The sequence below is a fragment of the Pongo pygmaeus genome, chromosome 19, assembly GCF_028885625.2.
Source record: "Pongo pygmaeus isolate AG05252 chromosome 19, NHGRI_mPonPyg2-v2.0_pri, whole genome shotgun sequence".
Lineage (NCBI taxonomy): Eukaryota > Metazoa > Chordata > Mammalia > Primates > Hominidae > Pongo > Pongo pygmaeus.
The window spans coordinates 3852659-3878696 of NC_072392.2; the positions used below are offsets into that span (position 1 = coordinate 3852659).

Genomic DNA, 26038 nt, shown 5'->3' on the forward strand with positions numbered 1-26038 from the left:
ATTTTATCTGTAAAAACTTTTAGCATATTTCTCTTAAAAATATATGAGTTTTAAAAAATAACCATAATATTTAAAAAATAATAGTAATTCTTTAATTTCACTGAATATTCAGTGTGAGCACACTTTAAAATCATAACAAGGCCAGGTGCAGTGGCTCATGCCTATAATCCCAGCGCTTTGGGAGGCAGAGGTGGGAGGATCACTTGAGGCCAGGAATTTGAGACCAGCCTGGGCAACACAGTGAGACCCCATCTCTTAAAAAAAAAAAAAAGTTTTTAATTGCTTAACAAGGGCGATACGAAGGGGAAAAAACAATTTGCCAGGTATTGTGGCACCTGCTTGATGTCCCAGCTACCTGGTAGGCTAAGGCGGGAAGACTGCTCGAGCGCAGGAGTGGGAGGCTGCAGTGAGCTATATGACTGCACCACTGCACTCCAGCCTGGGAGACAGAACAAGACCCCATCTCAAAAAAGAAAAAGATGTAGCTCAAAAAGCACCTGATGCCTTCTAAGAGAAGTGATTAGAAACATGTTCCATTTGGAGCAGGTCAATAAAACATTACTCCTCTTTGGGATTTTCTCTATTTATGATACATCCTTGGATACTATTATTTAGCACCTGTATTACTTTCCCTAGGTCAACACAGCCTCAATTAAGATAATCTAGAAGGTGAGTAATTAGTTTTCCAAGCTCTAAAACGAAAACAGAAGGCTCAGGGACAACAGCTGGTGTTAGCACACTCACCCAGGCTCTCAGGGTTCGCCTCAGTAGCTTCTGAACTATGTTTTTCTTCTGCTTCATTCCCCAGGCTCATCAGGGACTTCTGCTTCATCTCTAACTAGGGGAGAATTTGAGCCACATCATTATGCTGTCCAGGCAGGGAAGCAAGGACAGCCACAGCAAACTACTTCAAAAGCACACAGCACTGAGACCACAGAGTACTTTACAGTTGTATCATTTAGAGGGGTTTGTAATACCCACAACCTTATTACTTAAAAATTTCTAGAACACTGGTGCTGCAGGGGGCTTTTTCTAAAGCCTATCTAGTACTGATAAAGAAGAAGCTGAGATCTAGAGAAATGAAGAGTCTTACTAGGGTCATAAACCCAGTCTGCTGCAGATTGAACCAAAATTTCATCCTATTCTACTCTGAATAAGGGGACATCTCTATGTGATGCTGAGACCTAAAACTGACCATGGTTACCCAGTGTCTAAAGCGATGCTGTTCCTCCAACTCTATGGAGTTCCATGAAGGGATGTAAAGAGGGCTCAACTAAATTCTGTTTCCTCTATTTTCAACTGTCCAGACTATAATTTCAAGGGTTCTAAATTATTTTATATCTATTCATGTCACTAAACTTTAGCTTAACAAAAATCCTAAAGCTATATTCTTGAGAACAATTCATCTTAATTCCATGATATCACGGTAGAAAACCTAAAATATAGCAAAATCACATGCAAAGGAAAATCTTACCATCCATATTCGAATCCCATCTGCCAAGGAATAAACCTGGGCAAACTCTTCACTCAGGGCTATTTTGCCTCCACTGTTGACTGGGGAAAGAAGCAGAGATGGAGATTACATTTAGGTAACTCAATTCACTACTGCAACATTAAGCACAAAAGACACAACTCACTACTGCAACATTAAGCACAAAAAATCTAAATCTGCTGAAGTACAGAAAAAATCCTCCTGACAATCACACATTGGGGATGGTAAGAGAGACTCAGGGAAAAAATATTCAATTAAGCCACAAATACCTGTGTGGGTTCCTGTGTTATTTCAAACTAACTTTTTTCAAACTAATAATTTCTAAAATGGAAATAATTTTAAAAGTGAGTAAAATATTAAAAGATATAAAAAATACTAAAAGTAAAAATTTTAAAATATTAACAGTGAGTAAAAAAGTAATTATTGATAGGGAAGAAAGTTCACGGTATATTAAGTAAAAAAGCAGGTTATGAAACAGTATAAACAAAATGATCTTATTTAAAGAGAGTTTATATATTTAAAACATGGAAGCCAAGCGCAGCAGCTCATGCTTATAATCCCAGCACTTTTTATTTTTATTATTCTTATTGTTTAAATTTTTTTAAGAGATAGGGTCTTACTCTATCACCCAGGCTGGAGTGCAGTGGCACCATCATAGCTCACTGCAGCCTCAAACTCCAATCCCACTGCTTTGGGAGACCAAAGGTAGATTGCTTGAGGCCAGGAGTTTGAGACCAACCCAGGCAACATAGCAAGACTCTGTCTCTACAAAAAATAAAAAATTGTCCAGGCACGCCGGCATGCACCTGTAGTCCTAGCTACTAGGGAGGCTGAGGTAGGAAGATCACTTGAGACAAGGAATTCAAGGTTACCGTGAGTTACAACTGTGCCCCTGCACTCTAGCCTAGGCAACAGAGCAAGACTCTGTCTCTAAAAATAAAAAAAAAAAAAGTGTATGGATCCATGTATATATATACAAATATACATACATATGAATATACCTACATAAAAGTCCAGGTAAATAGAAAAACGTTCATAAAGGTTCTAAGTGGTGAGACTGTAGTTGATAATTATTTTAAGCTTTTCTATACTTAGGTTTCTACATAAACAGGTTTTGTTTATAATTAGAAAAATAACAATTTCTTTTTTTTTTTTTTGAGACAGAATTTTGCTCATTTCCCAGACTAGAGTGCAATGGCGCGAATTTGGGTCACTGCAACCTCTGCCTCCCGGGTTCAAGCAATCCAAGCAATTCTCCTGTCTCAGCCTCCCGAGTAGCTGGAATTACAGGCACCTGCCACCATGCCTGGCAAATTTTTGTATTTTTAGTAGTGACGGGGTTTCATCATATTGGCCAGGCTGGTCTCAAACTCCTGACCTCTGGTGATCCGCCTGCCTTGGCCTCCCAAAGTGCTGGGATTACAGGCGTAAGCCACTGCACCCAGCCTAAAAAAAAAAATTTTTAAGAAAGATCTATGAGGCTTGCCCCTTCTCTTCAGCTAAAACCCAAAAGATAATATACTAGAACAGCGTGAAGCTCTCTTTTGCATCTATGTTACAATGCAGTAAGTATTTCCTGAAGCCCTGGAATATGCCAGGGCTATACCAGACACTGGGAATACTATGCTGAAAAAAACAAAGTTCCTGCCCTCAAGCAGCTTATATTCAAGTTGAAAAACTCCTCCCCACCCTTTCTAACCCCAAAGAGTGACTAATTTTTAGACAAAGATGAGCAAATTTGCTAGACAAAGACCATTCTCAAAGTAGTTCGGTCTTAACTCAGAAATAATCCTTAGACATATAATATCTATATCAATATCTATATCATAAAGGCAGAGACAGAAAGAACTAAGACAAGCCTGGCCTCCTTCAAATCAACAATGGCAGGCATTCTAGAAACAACCTGCACACAGCAAGACATTCCAAGTTCCCACAGTTGTAGAGTTTCCACAGTTGACTGTATGTTCTCTTCTGCAAACAGGCATGTGGTATCTGAACACAGCCTGAATTTTCCCACAGCAGGAAGCCTTCCATTTCTCAGCTTTTAACCCACAGGCTTTTATCCCTCTACTGAAAATTCCTTCAAGTAAAAAGATTATCCAGCTTTCTTACTATAATTTGATTACAAAAATACATATTGACTTTCCCCCTGCCAAAATCATACAGGTTACATCACCCCCTCGATTCCTCAGCAGAGAAAAACTCTTCCATATGACATGTTTCCATAAATCACTCATGTCTCAATGCAGTTTTGTTTATTTGAGCAGCTTTTTAAAGGAGATATTAAGATTTGGGGATGTAATCAAGATGTTTTAACAATCAGAAAATAAATTCTGCAATGTGAGATCCAAAGAACTGAGCAATAAAGGTGGTAGGAATAAAAATGTCAATAGTAACAAAATGAGGCTGGGTGCAGTACTCACGTCTGTAATCCCAGCACTTTGGGAGGCCGAGGTGGGCGGATCACCTGAGGTCAGGAGTTCGAGACCAGCCTGGCCAACAGGGCGAAACCCCGTCTCTACTAAAAATACAAACATTAGCCAGGCGTGTTGATGGGCGCCTGTAATCCCAGCTACTCGGGAGGCTGAGGAAGGAGAATCGCTTGAACCCAGGAGGTAGAGGTTGTGGTGAGTCAAGATCGTGCCACTGCACTCCAGCCTGGGTGACAGAGTGAGACTCCGTCTCAAAAAGTAAAATAAAATAAAACAAAACAAAATGAGCAACAGTCAATTACCCACTCTAATGGAAGGAAGCTCTGTTTTTGCTTCTTTCACCTGCACTGCGTAGAGAACACATACCCTGCCAGGTGATTAGAAAACCCATGCCTTATCTCTAGGTAGGGTTTGAAACAGTTTTCCCCTGAATTAGTATGAAGGTAGAGAGAGACTCTCCCTCCGTGTGGGTCCTGCTAGGTGGCAGGGAAGCAGGGTAAACACAGAGATGGCATCCCTAGAGACATGAGGAAAAGAGATGGTGAGGAGGAGGTTATCAGCAAAGGAAGCCTAGCGGGGTGATGCTACGAAGACGCTGCAAGCTAGCTAAAGGTAATAGTTACTACCTACAGCTTCCTCCTTGGTTATTACTATATTCAAGAACTTAAACATTTGTGGTTTTAATTGGAATTTCTTAGAATGTTAGAGCAAATCACCCTTAAACCAATTTTACAGATAAAGAAACTGAGGTGCAGAAAGGTCGTCTGATTAACCTGAAGCTGCACAACTTTTGAGATTTTGCACTGGGACCAGGACCCAAGTTAAGGTTTCTTTCCATTAAATTTCTCAGCAGATTTCCATGAGAATTCTGGATAAAGATAATTTACCTGCTAATTTTGCAACTCTAGGTTAGGTGCCACACATTACAATCTGCTAACCATAAAGTGGCCATGAATCTTTTAATAGGCAAAGTAGAACTAACAAGATGATGTTTACAGTTATAGAAATGTGTTTATATTTTAAAATATTTTAAATGTTCACTTAAGATAGGCTTTCTTAAAACTTAGCAATTAGCCTTCAGATGAAAAATATTCCCTGTAATAAAGTTACCATATTTTTGCAGCTTCTCATATAAATCTGGAGTGCGATACACCAGAGCAGCAAAGGTGGCGTTCACAGCTTGATCAATAGTGGAACCAGCAACTATATCTGTCTTTGGGGCCTGTTTTCTACATGCCTGTATGAATCCTTTGAAAAGTTCTGAATATGGCCCACAGAAGTTCTGAGCAGGCTCTGACTGGGCAAAATCAAGAAGAAAATGGCGGCAGGGGTCGTCAGGAATGTTCTTAACCTGGAAACAAAAAATAAACCCATCATATTTAACACATTCATTCAAAAAATAAAATTTATTGAGCAAACTATCAGGCCAAAGCAGAAGTATAAAACACAGTGAACACTTTCCAGAAGTTTAAATCTATTTTAGGAAGACCAGACAGAGATATGAGTTAAAAAAAGATAAACATAAATAAAACATTAAAAGCATTAGAACTAGCATTCCCGTAAAGCAAAAGATTATCAAGTGCCAAATGCCTAGAAGGGATACCCAGTGCTGAGAATTCAAAGGAGAGAGATCCTGGCAGGTTAAAGTAATTAAGAAAAGCCTCCTGGAGGATATGGGCTTTGGCCTGGACCCTGAAGGATTGGCAGATTTGGCTCTGAGGAACATAACCATTAGCAGAGGTTACGAGTCAGTGGGGAGACTGACCTGGCCTGAAGTCTCAGCTGGGGAGTGATGGGAACTAGAGTCAGATAGGTAAGGTGAAAGGAGACTGCAGAGAGCCTTGACTGTCACATTGAGGAGTTAGACTTCACCCTGTGGGCAATGGGGAGCCATTAATGGTGCTTGGCAGTGGAATGACAAGATAATGCAGTGATTATAAAAAAAACTTGGTAGGTACCAATGTCATAAGGCAGGTGCGAATGAGGGCCCAGATAAAGATGCAGACAGAGGAAAGGACAGAGATGAACATCATGAGGAAGAATCCACAGGACCTGCAAGCTGACTGGACAGGAATGGGGAGACAGGTGAGGACAGGGGATGCTAGGGAGCAGTGGCTTCAGGCCTGGGGAAACAGTGACCATCACAGAAGTGACCAGTCTTTGGTTTTACACTTCTGAGTTAAGGGGAGTCAGGACATTTAAATGGAAATGCCTCATAGGAAGATGGAAACAGGTACTTGGAGCGGGGAGAAAACCAGACCTGGAGACTGATATTAGGAATTAGGGCCGCAATGTGACAGGAGAAGAAAGTGGAGAGGATGAAGTCTTGGTGGGCTGTGGGGAAGGGAAGAAAGCCTGAATAAAGCCTACCCTTTAGGGAAGGAGGAATATGAAAAGTCAATGAAGGAGGCAGGTGGGCAGTCAGATGTAAGAGAAGACAGTGGACTAGCATGGATCCAAAGAAGAGAGGGTCTGAAGGAGCCAAATTTAACAGAGGCAAGGAGAACAGAAGCTGAGGAAGAGCCACTGGATTTGGCAATTAACTACTGAATAACGTGGGGCAGGGCAGGGAGGGGAAGGAAGAAAAGTAGAATACAGAAATAGAGGGAAGGAGAGGTGAAAAATAAAGACAGGGCAAACTTTTTAGTTTTTAAAATCTTATACACCTAAATCATGTGCTGTAATTCTAAGGAGAACAAAAGGTATAGCACAAATCATTCCTCTAAAGCTTGACTCAGCAGGCACTAGAAGTACACTCAATTGTTTGCCTGATAACTCCATCAACAGAGATTTACTGAGCACCTCCTACATTTCACCCAAGTCACGCATTCAGTATTTCTGAACACCTATTGCGCACTGGCCCCTGTGGGACACAGTGGCGCTAACAAATTAACAAGGTATAGTTTCTGCCCTCAAGGAGCTAACTGCTTAATACGGGTAGTAAGATAGAAACACAAGTGTTTATAACGTAAAGTAATAAATACTTGTAGGCAGTTTCCAGTCTAAATAGAAAGAGAATAGAAGAGTAAATACCTCCTTATTAGTCCGGTGTGGGTGAGTGGGCCAGCTTGCTTCTAATTCCAACTCCGGACAAACCTGATGCCTGAAGACAGGTTTCCACAGCGGGGAGCTTAGGACTAATGCCATTTTTGCCTGAGGTACTACCATGTTACTTCCTAACTCTAGAAAGAGAAGAAAACATAGGAGAGTTCTATTTTTGCCTTAATATATTGAGAATCTTTGAAATGAGAAAGAAAAGGTTAAAAAAAAACATGGATACTATTAAAAGTTAGAGAAAATTTACGCACATACCAGAATGTAATTGTGATACTTTGTAAACACACATCACAGATTAAGCTAAACCAGCAAGTCCTGAAATACTGCTGTTCTGTGAAACAACTTCAGTTACAAGGTACCTTTGAAATGACTAATCTGTTTATAGTAAGCTGAAAACAGGATATGAAGCATTTCTGGCATATAACATGAGGCCATTCAGGAACATTTAATTATGGAAAAACATTCACAATTTGTAAACTTAATTCTGTAGCAAATAATAAATATCCAGCATAGATGTGTTTAAAATAGGTATAGAGAAAAGAATAGGTGGAAATAAAAATGCTAATAGTTATTTCTTTCTTTCTTGGAGAAATAGTAAAAAAATTAGTTACTTCTGAGTGTTAGGATTAAGGATGATTCTATTTTCCTTTGTTTTTTTCCACTATGTAATTTTTCTATATTTTACTTCTAAAATTGGAAAAACTCAAGAAATGATAAAGAAATAAAATACAGTAGAAAGTTTTATTCTGCAATTCTTGTTCCCTGGAAGAATTAAATAAATAATTAAATTGAACACATCTTTTTCCTTTTAAGAGACAGAGTCTCTCTCTGTTACCCAGACTGGAGTGCAGCAGTATGATCACAGCTCACTGCAGCCTCTAACTCCTGGGCTCAAGTGATCCTCCTGCCTCAGCCTCCCAAGTAGCTGAGACAAAAGGCATGTGCCACCACACCTGGCTAATTTTTACATTTTTTTGGTAAAGATAGGGCTCTCCCTATGCTGCCCAGGCTGGTTTCGAACTCCTGGGATCAAGAAATCCTCCCACCTTGGCCTTCTAAAGTGCTGGGATTACCAGCATGAGCCACCTTGCTCAGCCCTGAATGAATCACTTTTAAACAAAATCCATAGTCACATATCTACATATATTTACATAAATATTCACATATTTAAAGGATACGCAATCAACTTATTCTATACTCCTGCCTTTCGGTTGGACTATACCTACACCTACTTGCAAAAAAATGACAATGTTGCCAAAAAACAGCTGTTATCCTCCATAGACAGAGAACCCATGGCATCCTTCATGCTATGTTCCAAAGTCTAAGGCAAAAAGCTTCATGACAATGGTGTTGAGTGGACACTTTATTCTTTCGGTTTAAAGGAAACTGAAAGGGAATATTATTAACCCCCTGCCATTACGTGGAGACGACCTACAAGAGGGCAAGCACGCATCTTGCACTTCACCGTGGTTGTAAGAAGGGAAGGAACAGGGATGTGGACTTACGATGCACAGACTTGAGTGCCATGCACTGGGAAGCCAGGCGTCCCATCAGCCGGGAGACAAGGAGTTGTAAATCCAGCCCCCAAGACACAGCAACATCGGGCAGGCCATAGGCAGTGACAGTGAATTTGTAGCCCCATTCGTTGTGACTGCTGTCAGAGTGAAAGAGGAACTGCAACCGAGGACCGGCCTTGAAGGTCACTTTCTAGAGACAAACAGAAATCATGTGGTCAGACAGATTAGAGGAGTGCTTCAGAAATCAGCATGCTTTTCATGACGAGAAACATCTCAGTTTAAAATTGATCTCTATTTCCACATGTCCAAAATGACTAACGGAGAAATGTACAAAGGGGTGACGGAAACAGACCATTCACAGCCACACTCCATGACGAAAGAGAGTTGGCAGAATACTGCTGCTCAGCTTTCTACACTTGGGGTGACCATCTGTCCACTACCTACTCAGCCAGTGGTCACATTTCCATGCCTCTGCTCCTGCCAAGACCACTGACCATGGAGAGAAGGTCAACAGTCTGAGGCAGCACTAAACCTCCAGCCCAAGAGCTCAAGCAGCTCTAACTGTGAGGCAGACTCTTGGCTTCCATCACATGGTCCGGGCCATCCTCCTAGACCCACCAGCCCTTCTTGCTAAGGATGAAAGCTCTTCATTTACTCTAGACAATGCTGTCTGCTGCAACTACTCAACTCTGCCACTGCAGTGCCAAAGCAGCTATAAACAATAAACAGGCATGGCTGTGTTCCAAAAAAATTTGTTTACAAAACAGGTGACAGACTATAGCTGGTCAAACTCTGATATAAATCCTTCCCTTCACAAAAGTGTAACATAAATGCCTCCCTTCAAAGACCTTACCTCTACTGCCCCCTGAAGGCTGACAAAAGGAAAAGCATTGGTGCAGAAGAAGTAGGTACCTCTTTCTGGGACTATCACTCACCTTGGGCCATTTATCAGTGCCAACTTTTGTGTCATAGCGTGTTTTCCGACCTCTAGCATCGGTAAATTCCAGATAATCATACCTGTGAAGGCATAACCTCTATTAGCTTCCTTCTCTCATTGTTGACCTATTACCGCTTGGGGGTGAAAGAACATAGAGGTCTTACCTTTTTTCAGTTTCACATCTGTCATCGAATTCCACTTCAAAATAGGTTGCCCCTGGGCTAACAAAGACAGATACCTCATGGCAATTATTTTCATAGTTGTGGGCAGATTCCTTAGTCCACGTATGTAACACCACAGGCTGTTCCTGCTGCCAGGTCTCAACATCCAGCTATGATAACAAATGAGCCGGGGGAAAAAAAAGGTTCTATCACTCGACACCTAGCCACATGCAGCAGACTGTTGCTCCAGGCAGATGGGCTTGACAGCCCTGCACAAACCAGCAGGCGGGCTCGAAGACATACCTGACATTCCCATCTTCACAGACAGATCAACACACATCCACCATGCAGCCGAGGAGACGTGCTTTTATTACACACAAAAACTCTGTGACCAGCTTGTACCTTTTCACTATGACAGAACTACTTACAAATCATTACCAGTGTGAATTCCCAGTGGAAAAAGTACTGAATGAGGAGTTTAAAGACCTCACATTCCTACTTGGGACACTGGCAAATCTGGATCTACTCTCCCTTCTTCTCCTACCTTTTTACCTTTTTTTTTGAGCCAGGTGGGGGGTCTTTGGTTTTTTCCTATTAAATATAAATGCCTTTTCTACTGCCACAGAGTTGTTATGAAGCTCACACAAGACAGTGATTAAACGTTACGTATGTAAAATTAAGTAAGGGAGAAATTTCTTCTAAAGACAAAACCTTCTAATTTGCCTTTCAACATACATTTTCTCTTCTAGACTTCAATTTTGTCATTCACTTACACGGTTTTTATATAACTTCATAAACTATAAAATGATGAGATTCATCTCTACAGCTTTTTCTGTCTCCTTTCTAATGCTGACCAGGCCACATCAACTTGGACTGACATTTACCCTTGTTGGCAAGCCCACTGATAAAATCAAGGGAGCCTTCTAGAGGCTGCTCAGCTGTGCCTATCTGCAGTCCGTGATCCACTTCACTAAGTGTGTCCCATCACTCCTGAGAGAGAACACGGGGCGGCTCAAGTGCCGACTCCAGTTACCTTCCTCAGTCCTCCTTCGGGGCCACTACAGAGCTTCTTCAGGAGTTCCGTGAGGACGCTGAACTCTCTCAAGAGCGCGCAGTGTGGGATGTCTAAAGCGCAGAAGTCCAGCAGGAAGATAACCTAACGGAAGATGGATGAAGCACTCAGCGTCCACCTTAGGCTGGGCCTGGGGATGCAGATCCCCAACCCCCTTCCGGTTCTTTACAAATAGCTGCTAGTTTTTCTTACCAGTTGACGAGCTGCCATTGAAAACACTGAATTACATAATCTTTCTACTATGGTTTTTCCACTATATTGTGACAAAAGGGATTCCAAAATCACTCTCATGCTTGCCAGAAACTGTCCCACATCTACCAAAACAAAGAAAATCATTAATATGTTATACAGTAGAAATGTCACATGCTTAGTTATCACCACGGACAAGAATAAAGAGACTCCAGAAGCTGCAGAGGGGATTCCACAGTGAAGACCACAAGGCCATCAAGTGCCGTCCTAATGCATTCCTCTTGGAGGAAGGAGCAGTGCGAATTTCAGTAAAAGACTCTACTTTTAAAGGGATTTTTTTTTTGTCTTTTGATGAAGTGGAGGAGCACTTGTAGAAGTGAAATTACATGCCTGACTAACCCAGCTGTCAGCCTCTCCTTTTCCTTCTGTTTACAATGAGCCCGTGCATTAGGTGTACCAATCTAACAGGCCAAGCTCTAGGTGGCAGGACCCAATGTAATGTGTTTTCGTCACAGCTGCTGGGACCAAGTTTGATGGCACTAAATTTTCCACATATAATTTGTCAGCACCCGTTGGGTTTCACATAATTTTCTGTGAGTTTACAGAACATGAATCTAATTATTCTCAGTAATCAGCAACGGTCACAATGCTCATACATCTTAGATTTTTAAAATTCAAGACTTTCATTTTTAGATGACTTGATTAAAACAGGGATAGACTCTCCTGAAGAGTGAGACATCACGTAAGAGTGCTATATGATTGCAAAAGCAATATTTAGGCTGTGAAATGATCTAATTCTACAATAAAAATACTTAGGCATACCACCACGCTCAGACAGGAAACTCTAGACAAAAAGACATGCTGTTGAATTCTATTTTAATTAGACCAAACCAGTCCAAGAATCTGAATCGTAATGAAGAAAGCCATATGCACGCTCATTGCATGAGTTACTAAAGAAGAGAACACTCAGAGTCAAAACCCAAACGCCATCTGTTTTCATAGATTTTATATTGAAACTCACATTTTTCAATAAGGTCCATGGCAAGATCTTTGGCTCCAGAGTCCGTGCTCTTCAGCTGCAGGTAGCACCAGGATAGCAGGCTGCCTTGGACGGACCAGAACAGGGAGAAGAGCACAGAGCCAACCTCCCCTGGGGCCCCACTGAGCATTAACAGCTCGCACTACAAGGGAGGAGACAAACAGAAAGTGTTCGTGACAAGGCCATTCACAGAGCATAGCCAAGGGCATCCTCTAAAGCAGCAGCTGTCACCAGCAGAAACAAACTATAGCCATGGAAAACAGTCATGAAACAGCTTTCAACCCAGCAGTCACCAAGAAAGATAGTATTACGAAAACTCCCCTCTTTCCCTCCAGCTTTTCGAAATCTTTACAAAGGTTTTTTATTCCACATGACATCTCCTTCTGCCACCTCAGGAACCTGACCCCACTGGGTATATCTCCTTTCTCTGGCTCCTTCCCTCAAGCCTTTCATCAAACCTCTCCCACCTTAAAAAAATAATTATTCATGCCTCTCTGGCCATCACCTTTGTTCTCCAAAGTTTCTTTGAAGGGTTATCTGACCTCCAGATACGGAAGACTGTACACTATATGATTCCATGACAGGTGAAACCCAGGCAATACAGACGTGCTGTGCAGGAGTAGGTAGAAAGAAGAACAAGGAAACGGTGAACACAAGCTTCAGGACGATGGCTACGTCTGGCAAGGCAGGAAGAGAGTGAGCCATGAAAAGGCGTGTGGGTGCAGGGAAATGGGCTCAAAGACACTGGGAATGTCTAGTCCTTAAAAGAGACACTTGCTGCACTGTGCAACTACCTGATTACATACTTGCTCCTCGAGACTGTGCTCTTCTAAAATCACTGTATCCCCTGTTCCTAGCACAGGGCCTAGCACACAGCAGGCATTCAGTGGATATTTGTTGAATTTGACAGATTCATGAGAAAACTTTCAGACCAGGTACATTTCTGATCACCTTTAATTTTTTTTTCCTGATTGAACCCTAACTCTTTAGCATAACCATAAATGTCTTTTACTGAAAGATAATTCAGGGAAACACATTAATAGCTGCATCTCTAGCAAGGAGGTTTAATGATATCTGCAACTTCTTTTGTACCACAGGTAAAGTGAAAGAGAAGAAAAAGACACACATCTGATCTCCAAATGGTATATACAATTATGCAAAATTCTCTTGGGCAAAATGCTATCTCATTTCTCCACGTACATCTTAAAATAAATCTGGCCTAGCTTACCTACTGGAAAGAGGACAAGGCTGTGAGTCAAACAGCCCCAGTTTCAGTCCTGGCTCTAGCACCTACCCACTCCTCACATGCGGGGCAGAATCGATGCCTATGAGAACCAGGTGAGAACGCTGAAGTTTTCTGCCCAGTGGCACTGATGATGTAACAACAGAAGAAAGACTGGTGAGGGGGAGAACTCAGTTCAGGCTTCAGGGATCTGAGAAACAGGTAGAATGTAGATGAGCTCCAGAAGAAAGGGAAGGTATGGGAAATGCAGAAATAAGGACGGAGATTCGAATGAGCCACGGCTAACTGGGGCCGAGAACACATACTGATGAGCCGTAGACTGAAGTGAGTGTTTTAAGGAAGACTCAGAGATGGGCAGAAGAGTCTGGAAATAAGCCAGAAAGCAGAAAGTAAGAGAAAATTAATGTGACAGCAAAAAATAGAGCAGTTTTTTTATTAAAAACAAAGTTGAGGCTTATAAAGTCAACGTTATCCTAGATCTAAATTAATACTAGATCTAAACAGTGGTCAGCCTAAGAGCAACCTTGGCAAATGATAACCTAGGCACCTTACAGGTGCTCTGAGGTCCCCATCAGTGAACTGGGGGAGCCACCTGCTGATGGCGTATCATGCCAGGCAGCTGGGAATGAGTGAAATCATGGCTCTAGCAGCAACTCAAAACAGTAAGGCACCCGCAAAAATGTAAGAGATTTAAAGACACTAAGTTCAGTCAAAAGATACAAGGTAAGTTATCAGCCACAAAAGAAAAGTTACCTTGAAGTCCACATCATTAGATACCTCAAAGATGTGGTTCGGACCAGTCTACCACAAAATCTCCTCCAACTCTCTGGTTCCCACATTTAACCCAAAGAGGTAGTTCTTGGTCTCCTAGTACAGGGGTGTTATCACTTTAGAATCTCTCAGGGTGCTTAGAAAAAATGCAGGTTCTTATGCCCTATCCCTACAGATCTTGAATCAGTAGCTTAGGGTGGGATCTAGAAATCTTTCTTCTGTCAAATATCCCAAGTGACTGATCCACTTGGAGCATAAACTACGTTTTAAGAAAGAAAATCCCTTATATTTAAAAAAAAGGCAAATTAAAAAAATCATTAACACAGAAAAAAAGATAATATACTTTCAGATTTGATTAGTCCATGAAATTGCTAAGAAATCTGAATTTTTTTTTTTTTTTTTTTTTTGAGACAAAGAGTTTCGCTCTTGTTGCCCAGGCTGGAGTGCTATGGCGTGATCTCGGCTCACTACAACCCTCTGCCTCCTGGGTTCAAGCGACTCTCCTGCCTCAGCCTCCCGAGTAGCTGGGATTACAGGCATGTGCCACTGCGCCCAGCTAATTTTATATTTTTAGTAGAAAGGGAACTAATTTTTAATTAAAAATTAAATTAGCTCAGCTAATTTTGTATTTTTGTATTTCTCCATGTTAGTCAGGCTGGTCTTGAACTCCTGACCTCAGGTGATCCGCCCGCCTTGGCCTCCCAAAGTGCTGGGATTACAGGCATGAGGCACTGTGACCGGCCCTGAATTTCTTTTTTAAAGTCCAAGTAGTTCTCCTGAAAATTCACACCACTAACACATAACTGTGTGTTGGGCTCACTGACAACCACTACAAGGGGACTTGATACAAATCCATTCCTCTTTTTCCACAGGAAGTATTATCGAGCACTTCTGCGTTTTTATTGTTTGCTGACTACCAAGAACCATAACACGCCCTCACTCGTTTGCAAGGGCTGGCTGGGAAACCTTTGTGATCATTTGTAAGGGTCAAGTAACAAAGTACATTCATGCCAGGCACAGTGGCTCACACCTATAATCCCAGCACTTTCGGAGGCCAAAGTGGGAGGATTTCTTGATTCCAGGAGTTCAAGACCAGCCTGGGCAACACAGAGAGACTCCATCTCTACAAATAATTTAAAAATTAGCTGGGCATGGTGGCGTGTGCCTGTGGTCCCAACCACTTGGGAGACTGAGGTGGGAGGACTGCTTGGGCCTGGGATGGGGAAGCTGCAGTGAGCTGTGATTGTGCCACTGCACCCCAGCCCGGGTGACAGAGCAAGACCCTATCTGAAAACAACAACAACAACAACAACAGAAAAAACCACAACAAAGTACATTCATACGGCAAAGAGGCAAAGGGGGGCACAAGAGACTGCCACATCACGTGACCCCACAAGCATGAGACAAAGAAAACAGGGAGGCAGCCACTGGATACCTCTCGAGCAGCAACAGAGAGGAGAGTGTCCATGACCGCCAGGACTTCACTGATGTTCATCTTGGCCAGGTCATTCTTCTCAGGTAAAAGCAGAAGACCGCCTGGATCCTTGTCACTGAAAGGATACAAATTAGTCATGGCACCTGGCTTTAGGAGAAAGATTTTTATACTATCTTAAAAGATTCCAAAACAGAGCGCAGAAAGCTTTCAGTGTCAGTTCCATGGGACGGGAGGAGTTTGGGTCAGGAATGCAGGCCGTGGACCCAGCTGGGGCTGTGCCGCTGTCTGTCCACCATGTGCTTCCATTAGCACAGACTCACAAATCCTCCAGTCCTGGAAGAGACCCTGAGGTAGAAGGCTGATGAATAAATCACCTTGGCCACCAATATGAAATACACCTCATCTCATGACTGCTAGCTTGAAAGTCCTGGCTAAACGTTCCTTGTGTCTTCGAATGTTTTCACAGGACAGCCCCAGGCCCCTTCAGCATCCTTGCTACTTGATTCTGAGCACATTTTAAACAGACAGCCCTCTAAGTCTGGCATCCATTCCAGGTATAGTCTGACTTGCAGGCAGTCACTAAGGATATTAGTTCCCTTCCTCCTTCAAGAGTCAATACCTCTAGTAATGAAGCCTACAGGCCCATTTAGCTTCTCTGGTAGTTGAAACAGGCAAAAATCTCGAAGCCCTCCCCTCCCAGCACACTTCCTTCTACAAACTATCATTCTGGGCTTCCGTAGCTGGTTTTACCGTGACACGAATACAGGACCCTACATTCCTTTGGCTTCAGTTTTTGTTGTTAAACATCACTTGGAAACTAAAGTGTTCAAAAAGACCCTCAATGGGCTCAATTTGAAATTGTCTTAAAATGGATGGGAACTGGATTGGGCTGTCAACAAGATTATTATTTTACCACTATTTGGGTCACCCACAGAAACTCGGCTTTCTAACTGAGTGGAAGGAAGTACTACTTCGAAGGCACATGAAAGGAAGGGCAAGCTCAAGAAAACAACTCTGCAAAGATTTGAGTTATCCGACAATTAAAAAGAATGATCAACTTACCTAAAATACGTGCACAGTGAACGGAAAGTGAGTTGCAGGGACTGCTTGTGCTCCTGCTCGGTGACGTTCTTCTAGAAAACCAGAAATTGTATATTCAGAAAATCTAGTCCATGACATCCCAGAGACCTAGAGCAGCAATGAAACATCACCATCCCACTGTTCCCAAGTATGAGGATGCCAGGCCAGCAGACTACCTCACAGCATCCCACTAAAACCTGCTCAAGTGCTAAGATGGAGCAGAACCAACCATCTAAACACAAGGTGGTAGGTGCACTTGGTTCACTGCCAAAGTCAACAGGAGGTTCAAGTTTCCTGCTTAGGGAAATGACCTCAAAAAGAGATATACTTTTTTTTGAGACAGAATTTCGCTTTTGTTGCCCGGGCTGGAGTGCAATGGCGTGATCTCAGCTCACTACAACTTCTGCCTTCCGCGTTCAAGCAATTCTCCTGCCTCAGCCTCCCAAGCATCTAGGATTACAGGAGCCCACTCCCACGCCTGGCTAATTTTTGTATTTTTAGTAGAGATGGGGTTTCACCATGTTGGCCAGGCTGCTCTTGAACTCCTGACCTCAGGTGATCCACAACCTCTGCCTCCCAAAGTGCTGGGATTACAGGCGTGAGCCACTGCATCCAGCTGATATATACTTTTTGCCATTGGACATGCCATCCCAAGAGCAATCACAGCTCTTAAGGGTATGGTATCCGAAGATATTGAGGAGGCACCTGATGGAAAGACAATCGCTTAGCACTATATAAAAGGCTGGCATTGCTATTTAACTTCTCAGCATGAGAAGACACCAATGGCATTCAAAAAGTCCTATGTCCTGTTTGTATTTTCTGTGTAGGACACATGCTAGGAAATTAATCATTTGCTCAGCTACCTGGTAAATACTTGCACCAAACAAGTAGGATAGAGACCCACCCACAGTCCAGTGGGTCAGGTCAGCTGATGCTGTCAAAGGTTATGTAACTCACAAAGTGAGAAGTGATTCCTCAAGCTGATATGCAAATTTTATATGTAGCTGGAATTACACAAATATCCTTCCTCTTCTCTGAAACCTTCCTCAATCACTTAGCCTCAACATGATTCTCCTCTTGCATATGGAATAAGTTTTTCCTTGTGGCAGGTGTCCCCAATTAGACTGCAGCCCTTTGCCATCAGGGACCACATTTTGTTTCTTTTGTTCCCTCCCTTTTTTTTTTTTTTGAGACGGAATCTCGCTCTGTTGCCCAGGGTGAAGTGCAGTGGCGTGATCTCCGCTCACCACAACCTCTGCCTCCCGGGTTCAAGCGATTCTCCGGCTTCAACCTCCTGAGTAGCTGTGACTACAGGGGTGTGCCACCACGCCCGGCTTCTCTCCTTTATTTCTATAGGCCTTTGTGCATCCCATAGACCACTTTTCTTATGTCTGCTCATTGGTTGTTGCATTAGAAACGCCTTTTTAAAATGCTGTATCTAGTTTCCTTTGTCAAATTCTTTTAAATAATTCTATTAGTTGCTTGACTACACAGACAATAAAAAGTAATCTATAATCATATCAAAACAAATAAATATTTGTTTTATTCTTTCTATTAACACTTCTTTCCCTTGTCCTACAGCACTAGCTAGGCCCTCCAATGCAACATCAAAGAGAAGCAATGACATTAAGCATCCTTGTCTTATTCCACATTTTGAAAGGAATGCTTCTAGTGATCCATCAAATACATTGCTTATTGTAGGTTTTGGATACATGCCCTCTACCAGATTAAAGGAGTTTCCTTCTATCTTGAGTTTGCTAATGAAAACATACTGTTTCGTTGTTTTAATCATCAGAATTTAATCTTATTAAAAACTTTTCTGCATTTAGTGATTTTTTTTTTTCCTCTCTGATTTCATTTACAGATTTTCTACTGCTGAACCATCACTGGATTTCCAGCATAAATCCAACTTGGCCATAATTTTGTTTATATATTGTTGGACTGGTTAATTAATATTTCATTAGGGTTCTTCTAACTATGTTCATAAGTAAGATTGGCCTATAATTTTGCTTTCTTGTACACATTTCTCTAATTTGTCCCCTTGGGATACTTATACTTCCCTGTTTTTACCATCATTGTAACACAGGAACCTGTGAAGTTCCTCTACCTAGGTGTTTCTGATATGGCCTAGAGAGAAAAATTTTTGTTTTGTTTTACATTTTTTCATGTATCATACTCATTTTCATATAGAAATACTTCCTTCAGAATTAAAAACCTGGATCTTTGTATAGAATATTCCATTTGGTAACACAGTGCTTATAGATACTAAAAGCATTTTTCACCCCAAATACTGTCTGAGGAACATGAAGAAGTGGTCTAGGGGAGTGACAAGAACCATTTAAGGAATAAAACTTGGTGATACTGGCCTGGCGAGTGGCTCATGCCTGTAATCCCAGCACTTTGGGAGGCTGAGGTGGGCCAATCGCTTGAGCCTTGGGCTTCAAGTTCAGCCTGGGCAATATGGCAAAACTCATCTCTACAAAAAATACAAAAATTAGCCAGGCGTGGTGGCATGCACCGGTAGTCCCAGCTACTTGGGAGGCTGAGGTGGGAGGAGTGCTTGAGCCTGGGAGACAGAGAACGCAGTGAGTTGTGATTGCACCACTGCACTCCAGCCTGGGCAACAGAACAAGAACCTATCTAAAAACAAACAAACAAAAAAACTTGCTGGTATTTGTTTTGCAGATATACACTGAAATATTTATGAATCAAATGTCAGGAAGTTACTTTGAAATAATAATGGTCAGTGGGGAAAGGAGGAAAGGGGGGTGATGTACACTGTAGGTAAAACAAGATTAGCATTGAGTTTACGACTGTGGAAGCTAGGTGACAGGTAAATTTGGGGGACAGGGACATTCACTATACTATTTAGTTGGCTTTGGTATTTGTTTTGAATTTGCCTATAATACAAAGGTAAAATGTTGAAAAGAAAGGATGGTTGTAGGCAAGTCACAAAGATGAAGGAGACTACACTGTCACTTTGTGAGACATCAGATCATGAAACACAGATTGGGAATACGTGTCATCCCACTCTGAGTAGAGTGCCATGTCCTTAGATATCTGTCCCACACAAAGCTCTGCATATAATATTAATACACATCTGGGACATTGCAACAGACAATATATTCAGAGATAACAAAGCCTAGCAAATTTCATCCTCACAGACTTCAGACATTGAATCCAGACTTTTAGTAATAATTACCATCATGGTAAAGAGATGATTCCGTCGGGTCTGTCGATTAGGAAAGAAGATGGCAGCCCCATTGAGAAGGGTATTCCTGACTTCTTGTTTTAGTATCTCCATGGGCACAGAGTCTCCATCCACCTTGTCTACCACTGATAAAATGAACAATGGCATCAGCTTTCATATATTCCATCTATTCGCTTATACATCTGCTATAACTAGCCTATAAATTCACTACTCTCCATTTTGTACTTAATACCAGAGTGAAGAAGTATTTCTGTACAGGCCAGGCAGTATAAAAAATTATTTTTTATTTGCTTTCATTTAACTAAAACAAAGACCGTATTTATCAGTTTTTATGTCATTACTTCCCTGTCCTTTTGAGACACAATTTGGCAAAGCCTTAAATATAACTTCAGAAGGTCACGTGTTTCACTCCCCCTCCATCTATCAGCCTCATCTCAGTGACTTAGTTGAAGCTAAGGCTCAATAGTACGACAGTAATAACTCTCAACATAACACAGCTATAGATCTGAAACCAGGAGGAAGAGAAGTCAGTTGAGGAAGGAATAAATCCTGAACTCAAACCACTAACTCAAAAGAGCATCAGAGGAAACACTCGTTTCCCACAGCAGCAATCCCTTTCTGGGGGATTCCCACAGCAGCAATCCCTTTCTGGCTCGCATCATCATAGGACAGCCCTCTTCTCTATAGCAAGAGGCCCTCCAGGCTACCTACACAGGGTTGTATTAAAGAGAAAACCCAAATCCCTACCATCACACAAGTGTGTGTAGAGCTCCTTGGCAGCCTCTACTCCTTTAGGGCTCTGGATTGGAGCCTTTTCCTCCTCAGAAGCAGCCAGTACATCTCCCTGCAGCACAGAGAAGCAGCTCTGGAGGAGCTGCAGAAGCAGGGTTTGGGCAGAGATGCATTCTTCCCTCGGGCTACAGAAAGACAAAAAACATCAGAGAGCAAAAGGGCAAGTTGCATTTACTCTCCAAAGCCATATAGCTGTCTACAAAGGACTTTCCTCTAGGCATCAGGCTGGATGAAAATAATGCCAACTGAGAGGAAGAAGGGTGGACCAGAAAGAACACTGTACTAAATGTCTGGAAACAGATCCCATCTGACTCTGCCCACTGTGGGGAAGGAAGTTCATTTCTTTTTTGTTGTTGTTGTTGTAGTTGTTGTTTTGAGACCGAGTCTCACTCTGTCTCCCAGGCTGGAGTGCAGTGGTGCGATCTCAGCTCACTGCAACTCAGCCTCCCAGGTTCAAGCAAATCTTCCGCCTCAGCCTCCCAAGTAGCTGGGATTACAGGTGCCCACCACCACATCCAGCTAATTTTTGTATTTTTAGTAGAGACGGGGTTTCACCATATTGGCCAGGCTGGTCTCGAACTCCTGACCTTGTGATCCACCCGCCTCGGCCTCCCAAAGTGCTGGGATTACAGGTGTGAGCCACCGCGCCCAGGCAGGAAGTTCATTTCTGATCCTACTTTTTCATCTGTAAAATGAGGACAGTACTGTAATGCTTGACCTGCTTACTACTGCCTAAATATTTTATAGAAATCTGAGGTGTTATTTTCAATAATAACCATATCTTTTAAATCGAACTATAAACACTGGTAGGAAGTAAAAAAAAATTAGCAAAAAAAAATCCACTTAGAATAGTAAAACTCAGTGTTTTCAGTTTATGTGATCATCACCTTATAACAAATTCTGACCTACTTTTGCTTTAATTTACTGTAAAAATTCCAGAAGATCTGCAAATCAAGACCCGCGAAGTCCAGAAAAGATTTATATTTTAAGCCACTTTCCTTCTGCTGCACCTAAAAAGTTATAAAGATCAGAATAAATAAAATTGAAAAATGCATTTAGAGAAATACTGTAATGGCTCATTTACTTCTAATTGTAAAGGGATGAGGTGACTCTACATGAGTGAGACTTTCATATTACTGATGCTTACTCTTAACTACGAAAAGGTTTGCCAACAACTATTTTTGGTTTGAAACCTTCTAAAATGTACGTGTGTGTTATATGTACGTATGTATGTATGTAAGTGTATCTATATATATACACACACAACACACACACACACGTATCCATGAACGCTCCTGACTTCCTAACCCAGCACATAAGCCAGTCTTTCCTGGATGATCACTGTCCAGGACTGTACAACAATATACTGACGCCTTCCCCGTGTGTGGGCTGAAAGGTATCAGTCCTTCCGTAAGCATGCCTGTTATTTCCAGGCTTCTCCTTCTTATTTGCTCTTTTCTACTGTGATAGGAAGTCTGAATAACAAAGACCAAACAAACCTTATATGAACTGAGTCACCAGCCTCTGAATGTGCCTGAAGCAGAATGGGGACCAAGAGTGGACACTGCTATGCACTACACATGCGAGGGCTCCATCCACTGAACTCCCGAGGCTATGGTGATGGCTGTAAGCACCTTCCTTTGAGTGAGGTGTCACTGTGTTATATTACTGACTGTAAGAGTCAGTATCAAAAAAGTTAGAAATCAAAAAATCATTTTTGATTCGAAATCCTGCCATTATTTTCATATTTTCAGTAAATAGTGAGAATTCACCTAGACCTCAGTTATAATTCTTCTAGGACTTAAAGAAGGTGCAAATCCCATGAACTCGGTTCTGTTTGTTTCCCCATGGCAGCCACGGCCAGGGCTCTTGAAGACGTGTCTGTACGTCTACTCCGGGAGAAGCCACAATGATGGCCACAGGCCACTCAATGACTCACAGGCCACTTCACTGACTCATGCCATGAATACCCAACAGCTCACTTTCCTCAGCTTTTCATGTCCCTGCAGCAGTACAATGCCTGTCCTATTGGCTTCCGCAGGGCCAGGTTTTATCAGTTGGTGTTCATTTCTCTGAATACTGTCATTCACTTTTCCTAAAGGAATGTGGTCTAACAACTGAGGAAGCCCTACCAGGTCATGGGCGAGCTGCTGGATAAACTGAAGGGTCCTGAGGAGCAGCGTGGCCCCACAGACACTCTCCTCTGTGTCCTTTCTGCAGTGAGCACAGGTGACGCTCTGTTCTGCTTCTGCTCTTGCAGGCCGGAGGTACCCACTGATGCTCAAGCCTTGCACTCCCAAGCGCTCTGCTGACTCCTGACGGGTGCAGAGGAACTTCACCATCAAATACTGGACAGGACAAGAGAGATTTCAATAGAAGAACTCAGAATCCCTGAATACTGATGAAAGAGGGAAAAAGGCCTTTCCGGGAAGGTCTTCCTACGATTTTCGTAATTTATTAGGAAACATTATGCTCAGCACTAGGGACACAAAATGTAAGTCCAGTATTTACAGTACACAGAAAAAAAAGACAATACAAATGTTGAATAAAGTCAGGTTTGGGTAGATTACAGTAAGGAAAATTGCATCATTACTCCCTCTTTGAGGCAAAAACTGGAATAGAGGGGATGAAGAAAAGTACGTTTGCTCTGTGGCAGTCATTTTGAAACAGAAATCAGATATATGACGAAAACAGTCAACGCCCTCCACCTCAAAGCACCCAAATGATATATGCAACCCCTAAGCTAGAAACCCAGGAAAACAGTCCTGTCTACTCAAATCTAGGGCCATTTTCCAAACCCAACTTTCATGCAAACTACTTGCTTCTTATGGTGAGAGCTCTTTGTTAAGGGCCTTTCAGAACACACTATTCAACTGCGTAAATTTTTACCGAGCACCTACTATTACGTGCCCTTAAGAGAGTTCCTAATTCCTTATTTAAGCGTGAGATTTACATCCAAGGTTTAGAAAAAAATTAAGCAGCCAAATAATGATTGGTCCTTTCTATGGAAACACATCTCTCTTGAGTTGATGTCTGTGTTCTCAGCCTGAGATGCCCTCCTCCACACATTGTAGCCTGGCTAAAGATGATAACTTAATCTTCAACATTTGGCATCACACCACCTTTCCTGAGCAGCTTTCGAGTTAAATATTTTTCCCCTGGTTGCCAAAAGCCCTCTGTTTCTCCTTTTATCATAGCTCATATCACACTGTCTTACACATCTGTCTCTCCCATAGAGTATGAACTCCCTGAAGGTAGATTCGCCTCTGGGGTTCCAGCATTGGCACAGGGCTGATACACAATCACTACTCAAAAAACACAGAATAAAAGGAGGGGAGTGGGCAAACGACTCACTAATGCTTACTTTGGCAACCCTGCACTGTTGCAGCTTCACATCTGCTTCATCCCATTCTTCTTCCAGTTCAAACCAGCCAATAGGATCATCCTCTCCAAGGTCATCAGATGAGCAACCAATCCTGTAAAGACAAGAGTATTCACAAAACATTTCCTTATTTTGAAACTTCTCAAGGGTCTAACAAATAAGGTATCATCTAAGTGGCATGTAACTTGTATCTGTAGCCTGTCAGTGAACAATCAAGAGCTGAGTATGATACCTGGTACCCTGTGAGCACATGAGACAGTTGGTAGTATTGCCTTTCCATTGCTCAGTCTCCTTCTCTATGAACTGGGAACTACATCAGCCCCAAATATAATCTGGGAACTAAGGAGAAAGTTTGCTTCTCTAGATAATTGGCTCATCTGAAGAATGAGACAGAAAGTCGGGCATCGTGGATGACTCAGGAATAAGGTCCAATGCAACAGCTGGCATGTGCTTCTGGAAGGTTCCAGAAAACAGGCAGGCTTGGTTTTCTTTCCCTAGGTCTGGCTAACATGTTTATGACCAACCTGAGGTTTGGGTCACTTGCAATAGCTGATGGGTAAACATCTGAGGGCTTTCAGATCCTGGAGGTCCAAAAAAACAAAAACCCCAAACTTCGTAGGCCTCAGTATTCTTGTCTGTTTCTTGAGAAGTCCTTTCAGAAAAACATTCCAGCCTTGAGGCTGAAGAGATATTTTCTCTCCTTTTTAAGAGAATGTATGCCACTTCTTTTTAAAAGCTAAACACTTAAATGCTACTCCCTTTTCAGGAATTAACTAAGACGTGCCGGGCACAATGGCTCACGCTCGTAAGCACTTTAGGAGGTTGAGGCGGGTGGGTCACTTGAGGTCAGGAGTTTGAGACCAGCCTGGTAAACATGGTGAACCCTGTCTCTACTAAAAATACAAAAAATTAGCCAGGTGTGGTGGTGCACACCTGTGATCTCAGCTACTCAAGAGGCTGAGGCAGGGGAATCACTTGAACCCAGGAGATGGAGGTTGCAGTGAGCTGAGATCACGCCATTGCACTCCAGCCTGGGTGACAGAGCAAGGCTCCATCTCAAAAAAATATAAAAATAAGGCCAAGCATGGTGGCTCACACCTGTAATCCCAGCACTTTGGGAGGCCGAGGCAGGCAGAGCACCTGAGGTCAGAAATTTGAGACCAGCCTGACCAACATGAAGAAACTCTGTCTCTACTAAAAATACAAAATTAGCAAGGTGTGGTGGCGCATGCCTGTAAACCCAGCTACTCGGCAGGCTGAGGCACGGCAATCGCTTGAACCCGGGAGGCGGAGGTTGCGGTGAGCCAAGATCGCGCCACTGCACTCCAGCCTGGGCAACAAGAGCAAAAATTCTACCTCAAAAAAAAAAAAAAAAAATAATATAAATAAATACCAAGGAGAAAAACAGCAGTTTTTTCAAGTAACATTCCTAAAACTTTACACTATTCAGTCTGTTATATAGCCACCAAGCTGGCGACACATTAGTATTTTATATGGGTAAAACTACCAAAAAGAGGGAATTATGGCAAGAAGACAATCCTGAGTAGGTTCTGTAACAGAGAGAAAACATGTCCCTTTTTTTTTTTTTTTTTTTTTGAGATGGAGTCTCGCTCTGTCGCCCAAGCTGCAGTGCAGTGGCACAATCTTGGCTCACTGCAACCTCCACCTCCCAGGTTCAAAAGATTCTCCTGCCTCAGCTTCCCAAGTAGCTGGGATTACAGGCGCCCGCCACCACACCTGGCTAATTTTTTTGTATTTTTAGTATAGACAGGGTTTCACCATCTTGGCCAGGCTGGTTTCTGACCTCAAGTCCTGACCTCAAGTGATCCACCCGCCTCGGCTTTCCAAAGTGCTAGGATTACAGGTGTGAGCCACCGTGCCCGGCAAAATGTCCCTTCTTAACGTAAGTCTTTCTTGGCATAAACCTTTCATGACACAGTTAACCCTAATGGGAAACGGTATTCTCTCAACCCAAAACCATGTCAATGAGTTTCATCAATATCATAAGCTTAAAGATTTTTTAATCTACTCTTAGGGAGTTGTCAAGGAAATCTTCGAGATACAGAAAGCTGGCAGGGTGTCAGAGAACAGAGAGAAGCAATCTTGTTCCCTACACTGCACTACATAGTAGGCAAGATGGAAGAGAGCTGAATACTAGTCCTCTTACGTAGGCACAGCACCAACTGCTGACTCTGGAGCATGCTGACTGACCAACGCCGGACCAGGAG

General features: G+C 42.4%; 1 protein-coding gene across 1 annotated transcript in view; it reads right to left on the reverse strand.

Moving 5' to 3' along the window:
* ZZEF1 (zinc finger ZZ-type and EF-hand domain containing 1) overlaps nucleotides 1-26038 on the reverse strand; it is a 137884-nt gene that overhangs the window by 61116 nt on the left and 50730 nt on the right. Inside the window, exons 12-28 of the mRNA XM_054459311.2 lie at nucleotides 23793-23904; nucleotides 22561-22776; nucleotides 21338-21438; nucleotides 20384-20553; nucleotides 19628-19761; nucleotides 16408-16478; nucleotides 15346-15460; nucleotides 11879-12038; nucleotides 10861-10982; nucleotides 10630-10752; nucleotides 9600-9766; nucleotides 9434-9515; nucleotides 8487-8688; nucleotides 6958-7106; nucleotides 5035-5275; nucleotides 1475-1554; nucleotides 745-838 (exon numbers count right to left, since the gene is read on the reverse strand). Coding sequence (XP_054315286.2) covers nucleotides 745-838; nucleotides 1475-1554; nucleotides 5035-5275; nucleotides 6958-7106; nucleotides 8487-8688; nucleotides 9434-9515; nucleotides 9600-9766; nucleotides 10630-10752; nucleotides 10861-10982; nucleotides 11879-12038; nucleotides 15346-15460; nucleotides 16408-16478; nucleotides 19628-19761; nucleotides 20384-20553; nucleotides 21338-21438; nucleotides 22561-22776; nucleotides 23793-23904 — 2339 coding nt within the window. The remainder of the gene's footprint in view (nucleotides 1-744; nucleotides 839-1474; nucleotides 1555-5034; nucleotides 5276-6957; nucleotides 7107-8486; nucleotides 8689-9433; nucleotides 9516-9599; nucleotides 9767-10629; nucleotides 10753-10860; nucleotides 10983-11878; nucleotides 12039-15345; nucleotides 15461-16407; nucleotides 16479-19627; nucleotides 19762-20383; nucleotides 20554-21337; nucleotides 21439-22560; nucleotides 22777-23792; nucleotides 23905-26038) is intronic.